This window comes from Scyliorhinus canicula, chromosome 15 (assembly GCF_902713615.1).
Source record: "Scyliorhinus canicula chromosome 15, sScyCan1.1, whole genome shotgun sequence".
NCBI classification, from domain to species: domain Eukaryota; kingdom Metazoa; phylum Chordata; class Chondrichthyes; order Carcharhiniformes; family Scyliorhinidae; genus Scyliorhinus; species Scyliorhinus canicula.
The window spans coordinates 56,417,055-56,433,601 of record NC_052160.1 but is presented as its reverse complement, the minus strand read 5'-3'; the positions used below and the strand labels follow the sequence as shown (position 1 = coordinate 56,433,601).

The following is a 16,547-nucleotide window of genomic DNA, read 5'->3' as shown; positions in this document are numbered from 1 at the left end:
ATGGCGGAGCAGGCTCGAGGGGCCAGACGGCCTACTCCTGCTCCTAGTTCTTATGTTATTTTAGTCATCTGATATGTTTGCATGCATATGTATAAAAAGCCTTGAATAAAAATACGTTAAAAAAATCTGCAGTTTTGTTTTCTCTGACTAATCTAATCTTTCAATCAATATTAATGATGAGACTCTCTTTAACAGCACCCCTCTGGTTGGAAACTATTGCAAAATCAACAGCAGGTTAAGTGAATAAATATTTGATTGCAGGAGCCCTCCTCATCCTTCCTGTACCAAATAAATTATGTATCTTCTGAAGTTTACAGACAATTTTAGAAAATATGTGCAACATTTAACAAAAATAAATTAACAGGTTTTTTTTGTAAAGTTATAGTAGAAAATATTGTGTATATAATTTATATACCTGATAAAATTTTAATTGTTTTCTTCATCAATTAATTATACGAATGGAATACTTCTGTAACAGATTATTACTTCATGCTGGGAAAATGAAGGAATGAGAAAATACAGCACACAGAGAGAAGTAGTTTTTGTTCTTTCACAGAACAAGGAGTGATCCAAAAGAGGGAGTGAGACACAACAAGACATGATAACTGCAAGGCCAGAGGCATTCATTAGTTAAGCAAAAGGGTAAACAGTTGGCAAGTTTTAAGGTTTCTTTCTAAACTACGGCATTAATTTAAATAAGTACCAGGAAGGTATAAGTACCACATTTAATTTACAGCTCAGCCAGTTAAACTACTTGCTATTGTACAATTGTTGAAAAACACCTTTAACTTGTAGGCCAGTCAGTCTGCGCGGGTCTCACCCTCACAAGAGAACGATGTGTAAGGTAGGTGGATTGGCCACACTAAATTGCCCCTTAATCGGAAAGAAATAATTGGTTACTCTAAAGTTATAATAAAAAAACTTTAAGGCCAGTCCAAGGAATGATGTGGAGATGCCGGCGTTGGCACATAAGAAATCTTACAACACCAGGTTAAAGTCTAACAGGTTTGTTTGGAATCACTAGCTTTCGGAGCGCAGTTCCTTCCTCAGGTGAACTGCGCTCCGAAAGCTAGTGATTCCAAACAAACCTGTTGGACTTTAACCTGGTGTTGTAAGACTTCTTACCGAGTCCAAGGAATATCAGAGCAGCTGGGGCTGGATTCTCCGCCTCGCAATGGGATAAATGCGAATCGCGATTGGGCGGAGAATGGGGCATCCGATAAAAACTGAGGTTTGCGCCCGACACCTGGGCTGGGTGGGGATGAGTGAGCGACACCATCTCAAGCAAACAAGTCGGCAGAGGATGTCTCGGTCGCGAATCATGGAGCTAGAGTGCGAGTTGGAGGGATTCCAACTCATAAGGGAGGGGTTTCTGGGCAGTTTTATCCAGAATACAGTCACAACCCAGAAGACAAAAGGAATGGAAACATGTGACTAATAGGGAACCATATTGAAGGGTGTCAGGAGAGGTTGAAAGAAGTCCAACAGACACTGTCAAACAAGTATGATGCATTTATATCCGTGAGGGAAATTGGGCTCTGCTATAATTAAAGGGATATTTAACATTGCCTGCATCCAAGAATAAGAACCCTGATGGGTGTATTGCCTTCTCAGTGTCAGTGGATATTTCACATAGCTGGAGAGGAGCTTGGAAGGGGAGAAGATAAATCCAGTTGTGTATAGCAGCCCATACGAGTACATCGGACTTCCCTTTGGAGTGTCGTCGGCCTGTGCAATTTTCCACAGAGTAATGGAAAACATACTGAGAGGATTGCCGCAGATGTCAGTGTATCTGGACGACGTGTTAGTCACAGGGGCAACTGAACAACAACATCTCAGAATTTGGATGAGGTTCCCCATCATTTCTCAGAGATGGGCATTCACCTGCAGAGAGAAAACACGTGTTCCACGCGAGGGAAGTAGCGTACCTGGGCTACCGAGTGGATTGTGAGGGGTTACACCCAGTCACGGAGAAAGTACCGGCAATTCAACAAGCTCTGACATCTGCAAACACCTTGGAGCGGCAGTCTTTCCTGGGATTGGTGAACTGTTACGGAAAGTTCATCCTAGGTCTCGCAACCATGTTCGGCCCCCTACACCTCCTCTTAAAAAACCAGGAACAGGCATGAAAAAAGCGACAGGAAGAAGCAGTCACGCAAGTGAAAAAACAATTGACTTCCTCAGATAGTTAATGCAGTATGGTCCCGCCAAAACAACCCGTCGTCACATGTGATGGGTCACCGTACGGCACTGGCACCGTTTTGCCGCCCAGCATGGAAGATCAGAGAGGACTGATTGCTTTCGCCTCCCAGGACTTGGCCCTGGTCGAGCGCAATTGTGCGTAAATTGAGAAAGAGGGTCTGGTGTGAAGAATTTGCTGTGAAGAAATTCCACCAATATGTGTACAGTCAATGATTCACGATCATCACAGGCCACAAGTCGCTGCTGGATATTTCCAAAGTAGACAAGGTGATTCCACCCAATGCCTCCTCCAGGATACAGCTTTGGGCCCTCATGCTGGCTGCGTATGAACACTCACTTCCTTCTCCTCCCAGGACTGACCAGGTAGTGGCCACTTACAATTTTATGGACTTGTTGCCTGTTTCAGCATCCCAAATCCATGAGTGAACACAAACTGACCCTGTTCTTTCAAAAGTTCGACACATAGTCCTGTATAGGGATCAGCAGAGAAGACTGCCCAACGAGTTACGGGCATTCTTGACAAAAATGTCGGAGTTTAACGTGGAAGATCCTTTTGTGGGGGGACATGGGTCATCGTTCCAGGTGAGGGCTAAAACACCATCTTGAGGAACCTGCATTAACGGGCACCTGGGGTGTCCAAAATGAAAGTGCTCACCCGCAACTATGTTTGGTGGACAGGCCTGGATGCAGATGTCGAACAGGAAGCCCAGCAAGAAAGCATTTGTCAGGGGAAAAAGAAGTTTCCGCCAGCCACGTCCCTCACCCCCGGGAATGGCCAGGGCGACTGCGGGTGTGGTACACACCAATTTTGCCATCCCTTTCAAGGTTCGATGTTCTTACTCCTGGTAGTTGCCCCCCCCCCCCCCCCCACCACCAGCGATTCTCTGGGCAAAACTGGCCGAGTTCTCGACGGCGTGGTTCTAACCACGTATTGGCCGTCGTGGACCTCGGGTGGCGGCTGCAGACTTAGACTGCGGCCGCCCTAGTTGGGGGAACTGGGGAATCGAGCACCTGGAGGGGCCTCATGGGCGGCCAGGGCAGCGATCAGGCGGCTCAGATCTGCGGGCGTGCGCCATTTCGGGGGGGCCTACGTTCTCGAAGTCGGTCTGCGGACCGAGTCCTCCTCCATCATGCACGGCGCAGCCACTGCAGGCCGCCGCCACGCGCATGCGCCTACTGCCGACCAGAAGTGCGGGGACTCGTATCCGCAGCCAGAGCTGAGAGAAGCACACCGGGACCCTGCTAGCCCCCTGCAGGTAAGAGAATCGCTCTTGACTTTTTTACGCTGGCTAAATGGACATTGCCCCATTTTTGAAGAATCCAGCCCAAGGTGTCTACACTGCTCAGAAAAAAATGTAGCACAGAGAGTTGTTTTGTTTTCAGTCTTCAGTGAGGCTGGAAGGCTGTGTCAATGTGGAGATGGGTGGAGCTTAAGAAGTTTCTAGGGTCTCAATTGATCTGTGTGTTTGCTGGGGAAGTGAATATTCTGAAGGAGGGAAAAAGGCTATAATGAAAAGCTGCTGGTATTTGCAGTTTCCCAGCAGCAAAAGTAACTGGCTGTAGGTTGTTGGGGCTCAGGGAGCTCAGTCGAAGTCTTAGGAGCTGTTTGCTAACTTTGTACATTTAGTGCTCAGAAGTCCAGGGGAGCTCAGGAGGTGGCAGAAGGTTACAGATTCTGTGCTGGAAGGGTTATGCCTCAGAAGAAGCCCTGGGAGCTATTTATAGTTGATGTCGCTGGCGAGATCGGAACTTGGTGAAATCCAGGGTCAGTGAAGATGGCCAGCTATCAAATAGCTGAAATTGTACCACTACGTAGCGGCTACATCACAGACTAAGGAATCCAGGGGAACAGAGTCCCAGAACATGAAATTGAAACCTCCGGAGGTGTGAAATCCTCAAGATAGTCCATGTTGGAGCAGTTTTGAGAGTTCAGAGGCTCGGTCTTTGAAAGTAGAAAATTTGCAGTCCTTTGCAAGAGATACAGTTTTAACGAGATTACATAAGAACTTAAGAACTATGAGCAGGAGTCGGCCATCTGGCCCTTCGAGCCTGCACCGCCATTCAATGAGATCATGGCTGATCTTTTGTGGACTCAGCTCCACTTTCCGGCCCGAACACCATAACGTTTTATTCCTTTATTCTTCAAAAAACTATCTATCTTGATCTCGAAAACATTTAATAAAGGAGCCTCAACTGCTTCACTGGGCAGGAAATTCCATAAATTCACAACCCTTTGGGTGAAGAAGTTCCTCCTAAGCTCAGTCCTAAATCTACTTCCCCTGGTTTAGCACAGGGCTAAATTGCTGGCTTTGAAAGCAGACCAAGGCAGGCCAGCAGCACGTTTCAATTCCCTTACCAGCCTCTCGAAACAGGCGCTGGAATGTGGCGACTAGGGGCTTTTCACAGTAACTTCATTTGAAGCCTACTTGTGACAATAAGCATTTTCATTTCTTATTTTGAGGCTATGCCCCACTGCTTTCACCCGCCAGTGGAAACAACCTATCTATTCCCTTCGGTTGAATCACAGTGTTTACTGATGTCAGGGTGGGTTGTTGAGAAAACTGTGAGATGTGACGTGGTTTCATTTGCTATTTACTATATAGTTTGGTATGTTCGACCACAGCTGGCCTGTTAATTCACATGAAACTCATATTAACTCTGGTTGTCAGAGTATAGAATGGATATTGTAACTTGTTTAATCTTTTTGACCTTGCATAGTAATGTTGATTTTTGTTGGGGCCTCACGGTAGCAGGGGCCTCACGGTAGCATGGTGGTTAGCATCAATGCTTCACAGCTCCAGGGTCCCAGGTTCAATTCCCGGCTGGGTCACTGTCTGTGTGGAGTCTGCACGTCCTCCCCGTGTGTGCGTGGGTTTCCTCCGGGTGCTCCGGTTTCCTCCCACAGTTCAAAGATGTGCGGGTTAGGTGGATTGGCGATGCTAAATTGCCCGTAGTGTAAGGTTAATGGGGGGATTGTTGGGTTACGGGTATATGGGTTTAAGTAGGGTGATCATTGCTCGGCACAACATCGAGGGCCGAAGGGCCTGTTCTGTGCTGTACTGTTCTATGTTCTATGTTCTATGTTTGTTCTCAAAGCAAATGTCTTAAATCCCAAACTTTGTCTACTGGTTTCTTTACGATTATTCCAAAATCTTCACTGTCTGGTCCAGGATCATAACCATGGCAGTAGAACCATTAATGGAAAGAAAGGATAATGCCACAAGTATTAGTGGAAGAAATATTAAATAATTATTTCATTTTGGTATTTACCAGGGAGATAAAATGGAGAGATGTGATATTGATGAGATAATAATAATCATAATCTTTATTGGTGTCACAAGTAGGCTTATATTAACACTGCAATGAAGTTACTGTGAAAATCCCCTCGTCGCCACACTACGGCACTTATTCAGGTACACTGAGGGAGAATTCAGAATTTCCAATTCACCTAACAAGCACGTCTTTTGGAACTTGTGGGAGGAAACCGGAGCACCCGGAGGAAACCCACGCAGACACCGCACTGAATAGAATAGAATAGAACAGTACAGCACAGAACAGGCCCTTCGGCCCTCAATGTTGTGCCGAGCAATGATCACCCTACTTAAACCCACGTAACCCGTATACCCGTAACCCAACAATCCCCCCATTAACCTTACACTACGGGCAATTTAGCATGGCCAATCCACCTAACCCGCACATCTTTGGACTGTGGGAGGAAACCGGAGCACCCGGAGGAAACCCACGCACACACGGGGAGGACGTGCAGACTCCACACAGACAGTGACCCAGCCGGGAATCGAACCTGGGACCCTGGAGCTGTGAAGCATTGATGCTAACCACCATGCTACCGTGAGGCCCCAACTGATAGTGACCTGAGCCAGGAATCGAACCCGGGTCCATGGCGGTGTGAAACAACAGTGCTAATCACTGTGCTACCATGATGAGTAATAAGATACATAACTTTAAAATGAAAGGGATGTATTGAACAAAAACAAACGGGGAGACAAAACTGCTGTTTCAGATGGATAGAATCCATATATTTTAAAATAATCTAGGGATGAGATAGCAGAAGCATTATTACTCATATCTAATAATTTGTTTTAAAAAATGGCAGCTTTCTTACATTTAAATGGATTCCAAAGTTTTAACTTTTGAAGATCAAGGGTGCAATTTTTCCAAAGATTTCCAAGTGTGGTCTTCGGCGGGAAACCTGGTGTGATTCAGCGCTATTCCGAACGCAATCTAGCCACACTTAAACAAATTTTGAGAGGTTGGGGTAACTTGCGCTGTGAAAGAGATGTGGGGATCTAAAGACGCCGGCAAGGCCAGATCCTCAGAGCTTCGACCAACCCCGTCCCACCCACTTGCCGCTACAGATCCATGCCCTGCCACCCCTCTCCCCTGCGCCCAAATTGTTGGCTTCAGGCCCCCTCCAAATTGGCAAATTCAGGGACCCCTCTCCCAAGTGTGCAATAACCTATTTATTACTGGGTTGCAAAACGGCTGCTCCCTTCAGTACCCTTCCCCTCAAGGCTCGCGCATTACAGGCCCTTCCCCCTGGAAGTGCTAACATGGCACTGCCAGGGTCGTGGGCATCGACATGTCCCTGATCACCTTGGGGCTTCAAAGGTCTCCGAGCCCTCTGGCAACATCATCACGTCTGGTCCCTGGGAGAATTGAAGAGGCCCAAAAATTTGGCTTTAAACCAATTCTTCATATTTAAATCACAATTTAAATATGCTAACTAGTTCAAGCCCAGAGAGAAGTGAGGCATATTTTTGTTGCCAGCCAGGGGCGGTGAGAACTCAAAATAAGTTCACCCCATCGCACATTGCATTATAGCCCTCTCATGTGAGTCTCTACCATAACGTAATTTGCGTCTGTGCGAGCGGGGCGGGAGATTCTGCCCCAAGCTTCTGAATTCTCTCAAAGCTCACTCTGCCTCAATAATTGCACGCCTCCCAAGGATGTCTGACTCTGCACTCCAACTTCTACTTTGTGATGCAATTTCAGCTTCACTGAGCTGGCACTGCCCCTGGATTTCACCGCGTTCCAATCTCTCCAGCTATACCTAGCTATAAATGGTTCCAAGGGCTTCTTATAAGCTACCATCCTTTCCAGCATTGAGCCATGGAATCATAGAATCCCTACAGTGCAGAAGGGGGCTATTCTGCCCACCGAGTCTGCATCGGCTCTCCGAAAGAACACCCTAACCCGGCCCACTCCCTCGCCTTATCCTCGTAACCCCATAACCTTTGAACACCAATGGGCAATCTAGCATGGTCAATCTGCCTAACCTGCACATTTTTGCATTATGGGAGGAAATCAGAGCACCCAAATGAAACCCATGCAGACAGGGGGTTGAATGTGCAAACTCCACACAGACACTGACCCAAGGGATTGAACCTGGGTCCCTGGTGCTGTGAGACAGCAGTGCTAACCACTGTGCTACCATGCCACCTATTCTGCCACCTTCCTGGGAATTACAGAGCAGTCATCTTGTATTCAGTGGTAGTTAATGGAATCATTATTAAAGGAGAGAATAGAAGAACACAGAAGTGAGAAATATAGGTAACAGTCAGCATGGATTTCAGAAGGGAAACGTTTTCTTCTATAAATGGAATAGTGTAGGTCAGATAGGCTTCAGATGGTTTCACAGGTCGGCGCAACATCGAGGGCCGAAGGGCCCGTACTGCGCTGTAGTGTTCTATGTTCTATGTTGACCAACCTTATTGATTTTTTCAAGAAGGTAAAAAAAATGGGTGCTAGACAATGGGAATGCAGTATTAAAATTATGTGGATTTTCAAAACGCCTTTGAAAAGGTGTCCCATAATAGATTACCGAATAAGATTAAAGAACGTGGATTCAGGGGGCAAGTGGCACAATTCTTCAAGGGAAGATCTTAACTAGAGGCTTGTGAATACAAGATAGTTGCCAAGAAATTCCACGAAGAATCCTGAAGAAACTTCTTGACCCAAAGAGTGGTGAGAATGTGGAATTCATTACTACAGGCAGTGATTGAAGCAAATATTACATTGAATATGCATTCAGTGGAAAGTTAGACAAGCAATAGAGAGAAAGGCAATAAATGGTTAAGATGGTAGATTTAGATGAGAAGAGTGTTGCATAAACATGGACTGGTTGGGCTGAATGGCTTGTTGTGTTTGTATATTATTTATAAATACGTTGCTTAATGATATAATGGCATCCATTTCCAGGTCTGCGTACAAAATATGTTTGTTTGAAAGATAGGTAACCTAAGTTGGTTGCTGGGAGATAGAAGTACTGGACCATGGTTAATCTAGACTCCACTAGTTTTCAAACATTCTTATATGACAAAATATTGATACAAACCCAGGGTTCCCATCCTGATTGCTGAAAGATATTGTCAGCCACCCAAAGGAAGAACCAGTGCTATTGCTACTGAGAATTATGTTTTATTAGCATTCATGACAGTAAGACAGGAAAATGCTATTGCCATGGTTCAGATCACTCACCATTTGAGAGAGCTGGGTTCTCCCTAGAATTCATAACTCTGTGATAGGTGTACTGCAACAGCAACATATTAATCCATCTCTTTTAATGCAATTCTGAAAGCTGCGCAATTGAAATATGAACAGAGGCTCATTTGACCCAATACAACAAATGTACATTTTATCACCTGTCTCAGTGCATGGGAGTGTTAATTAGTGAGAAGCTACAACACCTCTTTCCTGGAGTGAAAATGATGTACGTGAGAATGATGCAGATTTTTTGACTCTCTCATGTAACGCTCGTATATAAACCCATGGCTTTTAAAATAAATAGATTTTAGTTGGAAATAGTTGCATTCATTTTCTAATTAAAATGCACCTTTAATGGGAAATAATTGCTCAACATTTCTACTTCATTAGTTTAAAAGATGGCTTACATAAATAAATAATTAACAAGGATTTATAAATACAAATTTCAATTATTAATGTATTACTGCGAAGCATAATCGTTTGAACAGAATGTCACTGAATTAAAATTAGTTCCCAAAATGGTTTTGTGCAGTTTTGGATAGTTAAGTATTCTGTACAACAGAAGGCAGAATTCTCCCATCCCGCCCATGGCAGGTTTGGTGGTGAGCAGAAGCAGAGAATCTGACGAAGAAAAGGTAGGCAATGTGGAAGGAGGGTTTTGCACCCGGGGGGGGGGGCGACAAAGGGGAAAGAAGCTGGACCCTGACAAGGCTGTATGAAAAACTCACAAATAAGGGGTCAAAGGGATAACACATTGTTTACTGGAAGGGTATGCACGAAGATTCCAGATCCAGTCGGTAAAGGTTCAAGTGGGGCATGGGTGCCTCGCAGGTGATGGGCTTGGGGAAGAGGGTAGTTGAATCGAGGAACAAACTTCATGGAATCATAGATTGATCATAGAAAAGAGTGTACATATTACAGAGGAGGGCGGCTGGGGGTATTAAAGCGTATCAAGATAGATAAATCCCCGGGACCTGATGAAATATATCCCAGGATGCTGTGGGAGGCGAGGGAGGAAACTGTCGGCCCCCTCGCTGAGATATTTGAATCAGCGACAGCCACAGAAGAGCTGCCTGAAGATTGGAGGGTAACAAATGTTGTACCCTTGTTTAAGAAGGGCTGTAGGGATGAGCCTGGGAACTACAGACTGGTTAGCCTTAATTCTGTAGTGGGCAAATTGTTGGAAAGTATTCTGAGGAACAGGATCTACAGGCATTTAGACAGGCAAGGGCTAATTAGGGAAAGTCAGCATGGCTTTGTTAGGGGAAAATCATGTCTCACGAATTTGATTGAGTTTTTTGAAGGGGTAATCAAGAAGGTAGATGAGGGCAGTGCAGTTAACGTTGTCTACATGGACATTAGCAAGACCTCTGACAAGGTACCGCATGGTAGGTTGTTGCAAAAGGTTAAATCTCATGGAATCCAGGGTGAGGTAACCAATTGGATACAAAATTGTCTTGGCGACCGAAGCCAAAAGGTGGTTATGGAGGGTTGTTTTTCAAACTGGAGGCCTGTGACCAGCGGTGTGCCTCAGGGATCGATGTTGGGTCTACTGTTATTTGTTATATATATTAATGATTTGGATGAAAATGTAGGAGGCATGGTGAGTAAGTTTGCAGATGACACCAAGATTGGTGGCATTGTGGATAGTGAAGAAGGTTATATAAGATTGCAACAGGGTCTTGACCAATTGGGCCAGTGGGCCGATGAATTAGGTTGGCAGTCAGTGCCTGTTTTCCTGCACATTGTCATTTCCCAATAGGCCCCAGATAACTACATAAGACAGGTGCCGAATGGTGAGGGTTGCTATGCCTGAACAAACGGCAGGAAGGTGACATAGAGATCATAGAATGATACAGCACAGAAGAGAGCCCTTCAGCCTTTTGTAACTGCCGTGCAGCATTCTGGGTCGCAGAAACCGCCATTGTTGGTGGCGGACCTAAAGCCGCTTTTCCCATTCGACATCAGCCTTTGCCGACATCGTGGAAAATCTTACCCTATTGGTTTAGCATTAGCTCATCACTTTTGTACTTTATGCCCCTTCCTTTCAAACCCCGAATGACATTTGTTTTATTTTGTAATGCTATGGCTACAGTGATTCCGCCTTCCCCCAAAAATAAGCGTTTTTTGTTGTCTTCCTATTTTCATCCTGCAACTGGTTTTATCAACTTAAAAAATCACGGTTCTGAAATTCCATGGGAGTTCTACTGCTCTCCCACTGGAACTCTGCCAGGAGGCTAACGGGACCCTCAGATAAAAAGCATTTCTCACAGAATTCTGTCAGTCATCACCAGAGATCATAGAATCATACTGCACAGAACAAAACCCATCAGCCCGTTGTACCTGTATCAGTTCTTTGATAGAGATATCCAATTAGTCCCACTCTCTGTTCTTTCCCCATAGCCCTGCAATGTTTTTCTTTTTCAAGTATATTTCCAATTTTCTTTTTGAAAATCGCAACGGAATCGACTTCCACTGCCCTTTTAGGCTTCCAGATGATGATAACAGACTACATTTTTAAAAAATGCTCCTCATCTTTTCTCTGGTTACTTTGCTTTTTATCTCTGATTACAGATCTTCCTGCCTGTGCAAACATTTTCTAGTTATTTATTTCATTATATATTTACATTTCATTATTTTGAACTGCTTTATTAAATCTCCCCTTAATATTCTCTTCTCTAAAGAGATCAACCCGAGCTCCTCTACCCTCTTCACATATCTGAAACGCCTCATCCTTGGTATCATTCTTCTCCAAAGGTTGACATTCTACTGAAAGTGTGATACTCAGATTGACCGTGATTCTCTGGCTGAGACCGAAGCAGTGATTTCTAAATCTATTCTAGCACAACAGTAAAATAAAATAAGAGGGGCCTCCAGCCAAAATATTAACCCCTCTTTTCAAATACGGACAGAAAAACTTTCACATTCCTAGCTTTTATTTTTGGTTTCCCCCACTTAGATTTTTTTCTTTTTTCTTGAATAAACAATGCAACCACATGTTTCAATCTTTGGTCAATGAAAGAAAAAATTAACCGTATTGCAGCATTTTATTCACAGGAAATACATTAGGGGCAAAACAATCTGTATAATAAAACCCAGCAAAGTCTGAGCTATCTTCATGATGGAATTTTAAAAATACCTCAGAAAAAGCACATAAAATACCTGCCTCCGCTATCGCTCTAATTTCCCCCTTCCCAAATTACTACCCTAGTTAAAAGCTAACCCCTCCTGACAAGGAGTTTCTAAAAAGCTTTTAAAGCATGCAGCAAGGTCTTTCTTCAAAGCATCAACTTCCTTCTACTGCTCTGAGGTTATGCCTAGCTTGCTTTTAACATTCAGCTGACTTCTGTCAAAGCCTTTCTGAAACCATTCTTTTCCAAATGAGCTTTGCGCAAAAGTCGGCCCACAGGTGTTAAATGGACAGATCATTTCTGAGAATGTCACAAATGATAATGTGGGTTGCAGATGTAATCATCAATGGCAGTAAATGGGGCAAGCAATTATCCAGAAAGGCGTTAAAACGGGAATTAACTCAAGATTTACACTCAAGATGAAAGCTAGTGACACGTACTGCAAAATGGTAAGTGATCAATGGAAACTAAATGAAGGCTCAAAAAGTTAGCTGCATTTAAATCACTTGTTTTGACAATTTACTGACGCATAGCATGTTAAAAATCTATTAGCAACTGCATTGACTTCCACAGATTTACTCCATTTCACAAATCCCTGCTGAAAATTCATTTTGTGCCCAAGTCATATTTGCATTTGTTGGTTTTTTTAAACCTTTTTCTCGAGTAATCCCTCAAATTATTTCTAATATATTTTTAATGTAATTTTAAAAATAAAAACATTTTATTTTTCTATTCTACCTTGATTATTTGCTCAGATTCGCTCTCAGCACAAAAGGGTGGGGTGAGGGGGATGGGAAAAGACCATGAGATATAAGAGCAGAATTAGGCCACTCGGCTCATCAGGTCTGCTCTGCCATTCTATCATGGCCGACATTTTTCTCATCCCCATTCTCCTGCCTTCTCCCCATAATCCCTGATCCCCTTATTAATCACGAACCTATCTATCTCTGTTTTAAAGACACTCAGTGATTTGGCCTCCACAGCCTTCTGCGGCAAAGAGTTCCACAGATTCACCACCTTCTGGCTGAAGAAATTCCTCCTCATCTCTGTTTTAATTCCATTTTGCTCGCAGACCCTTGTTGGTCTTTATCACCCTCCGCAGCCTCTTCCCCATCGAGGTGAGTTGACTGTGCTGCGATTATCCCTCTTCCACGTCCTTCAGTGTCTCAACCTGCTCCTGCACCTCCGCCGCTGCGCTTGATACCACCACGCTCCGCGGGGAATCCCCTCCTCCACCAGCACTTTCAATACCACCCCCATCTCCTTCTTCATCGCTTCCCTGTGCTTTGTGAACTGTTTTTCAAGTTCCACAGCCATCACCTTGGTCATTCCTTCTGCTGTGAGCTATGGGGTCTCCCCTGACGCCCCAGTCTCTGCTTTCCTTACAGTTCCTGCACCGACTTTTCCATTCACCGGCAGACTTTCATTAGTCCCCTTTTTCACGCCCATTTTTTCTCCTCACTGAGTCTTCCTACAACTTTTTCAGCATCCGTTGCCCCTGGGACCGGGCATTAAAACCCCGAAAAATTATATTCCCGAGCGGGAGCACTCCAACGTGGGCAGCACGGTAGCCTTGTGGTTAGCACAATTGCTTCACAGCTCCAGGGTCCCATGTTCGATTCCGGCTTGGGTCACTGTCTGTGTGGAGTCTGCACATCCTCCCCGTGTGTACGTGGGTTTCCTCCGGGTGCTCCGGTTTCCTCCCACAGACCAAAGATGTGCAGGTTAGGTGGATTGGCCATGATAAAATTACCCTTAGTGTCCAAAATTGCCCTTAGTGTTGGGTGGGGTTACTGAGTTATGGGGATAAGGTGGAGGTGTTGACCTTGGGTAGGGTGCTCTTTCCAAGAGCCGGTGCAGACTCGATGGGTCGAATGGCCTCCTTCTGCACTGCAAATTCTATGATATCTATGAACGTGCGGCTGCCACCCGCCCGCCGTCACCGCAAGTCCCTGCCATCAATGGACGTCCTGACTTGAGCCTTATACAGCCACGAAAGTACATCACTAGTCTTGTATTCTAGCCCTCTCCTCATGAATGCTAACATTGCCACTGCCTTCCTAACTGCCGATTGAACCTGCACGTTAACCTTAAGAGAATAATGAACAAGGACTCCCAAGTCCCTTTGTGCTTCTGATTTCCTAATCATGATCTGTGTTCTGGTCCGGCAGGGAGAGGTGCTCTCAGCAGTGCAATTTAATTTGTGTTAATTTGCTGAGATGAAAGTGCCCCTCTTTAATACAAAGCTCCAGTATGATGCCTAGAGAGGTGTCAGAATTGATCTTAGATATGACAGGACAGCCTGGGGACTCATCCTTGAGTAATAAATAAATATATTCCCTTGCTGCATCATGTTCATAAATGGATTCTACTTCAGAATATAATATCAAAAGTTTGCTACCAGTAAATAGTTGTTGAATGCTCCCTAATGGAGTAGAACATTTATTTAGTGAACAATTAAGTCATATAAACCAGTAATGCTCCAGTGCAATACCGACTCCAATCTGTGATTTAGTTTATCTCAACCAGAGTGACAGCACAGGTACTTCAATTGGTCTCCCTGCTCTTACTGGGGGCACATTGGTTGGGCTTTCCACTCTTGGTGGCGTTCTCTTCTGAAAAATAAGTATGTGAGACATTTCATTTCATAGAACCCCTGCAGCGCAGGCGGAGGCCATTCGGCTCATCAAGTCTACACCTACCCTCTGAAAGAGCACCCGAACCTAGGCCCACTCCCTGCACTTTCCCTGTAAACCCAGAACCCCACCTAACCTTTGGGCACTAAGAGATCATTTACAATGGCCCATCCACCTTGGCTCTGGTGTGCATGTGGTTGAAAAGCCTATCAACATTCACAGTCAAGATTCACTCATGAATAATAACCACCTGGCAGAACTCCTGGAGAACTGCCCATGATGGAATTGTGCCCCACAAAGGCATCATCACCTTCAGGAAAGTAATGAAGAAAACTGCTGAGATCCTTCTTGAAAATATATATTTGTTGATCCCAATTTCATTCATATTTTTATGTACTTACTCCACACAGTGAGATTGGCTGATGCATTCACCGCTCCCTTGGAATTCACTGCAAAGCAGGTATATGTCACTGCATCTTGAACAAGGGCTGGTTTTATCAGTAATCCACCGGATTCCAAAAGAGCAAACCGTGGAATTTGTATTGAACCACTCGCTAAAACCTTATTGCCTGTAACAAAAAAAGCGAGTAAGTAAATGCAGACAGACAGCTCCCAGCAACATACAACTACAGTAATGTAAACAATGCACAAGAAGCTGTCAAATGAAAGGACGAGTTAGAGAAAATCAAACAAAAGATGTTTTACATTGCACTTTAAATATATTAAAGCATCCCATTTTGCACTTCCTTGAAACATTATCAAACAAAATTTTGGCATTTAACAGGTTAAGGAGATATTGGGACAGATAACAAAAATCTAATACACTGCGGATTCAATGCTTTGACAAAGGGTCATCTGGACTCGAAACGTTAGTTCTTTTCTCGCCTTATAGATGCTGCAACCTGCTGAGATTTTCCAGCATTTCTCTTTTGGTTTCAGATTCCAGCATCCGCAGTACATAGAACATAGAACATAGAACGATACAGCGCAGTACAGGCCCTTCGGCCCTCGATGTTGCACCGACATGGAAAAAAACTAAAGGCCATCTAACCTACACTATGCCCTTATCATCCATATGCTTATCCAATAAACTTTTAAATGCCCTCAATGTTGGCGAGTTCACTACTGTTGCAGGTAGGGCATTCCACGGCCTCACCACTCTTTGCGTAAAAAACCCAGCTCTGACCTCTGTCCTATATCTATTACCCCTCAATTTAAGGCTATGTCCCCTCGTGCTAGCCACCTCCATCCGCGGGAGAAGGCTCACGCTGTCCACCCTATCTAACCCTCTGATCATTTTGTATGCCTCTATTAAGTCACCTCTTAACCTTCTTCTCTCTCACGAAAACAACCTCAAGTCCATCAGCCTTTCCTCATAAGATTTACCCTCCATACCAGGCAACATCCTGGTAAATCTCCTCTGCACCCGTTCCAAAGCTTCCACGTCCTTCCTATAATGAGGCGACCAGAACTGTACGCAATACTCCAAATGCGGCCGTACTAGAGTTTTGTACAACTGCAACATGACCTCATGGCTCCGGAACTCAATCCCTCTACCAATAAAGGCCCACACACCATAGGCCTTCTTCACAACCCTATCAACCTGGGTGGCAACTTTCAGGGATCTATGTACATGGACACTGAGATCCCTCTGCTCATCCACACTACCAAGAATTTTACCATTAGCCAAATATTCCGCATTCCTGTTATTCTTTCCAATTAGGTTTTATTTTAATTTTAACAAAAATCTTGGTGGAACAGGTAAATTTTAAGAAGCTTCTTTTTTTAAAAATAAATTTAGAGTACCCAATTCATTTTTTTTTCAATTGAGGGGCAATTTAGCGTGGCCAATTTCACCTACTCTGCACATCTTTTGGGCTGTGGGGGCGAAACCCACGCAAACACGGGGAGAATGTGCAAACTCCACACGAACAGTGACCCAGAGCCGGGATTAAACCTGGGACCTCGGCGCCGTGAGGCAACAGGGCTAACCCATCGCCACTGTGCCACTGTACTGCCAGGAGAAGCTTGAGGGAGCTGAGGGAGGGAAAATCAGAGCTTTGGTTCTTGGCAC

At 44.6% G+C, this 16,547-nt stretch overlaps 1 protein-coding gene across 4 annotated transcripts in view; it reads right to left on the bottom strand.

Annotated features, from left to right (window-relative positions):
* sdk1a (sidekick cell adhesion molecule 1a) overlaps positions 1-16,547 on the bottom strand; it is a 1,043,142-nt gene that overhangs the window by 367,525 nt on the left and 659,070 nt on the right. For all 4 annotated transcript variants that reach the window (XM_038820122.1, XM_038820123.1, XM_038820124.1 and 1 more), the window contains one exon: positions 14,875-15,042. In XM_038820122.1, the coding sequence (XP_038676050.1) occupies positions 14,875-15,042 (168 nt within the window). The remainder of the gene's footprint in view (positions 1-14,874; positions 15,043-16,547) is intronic.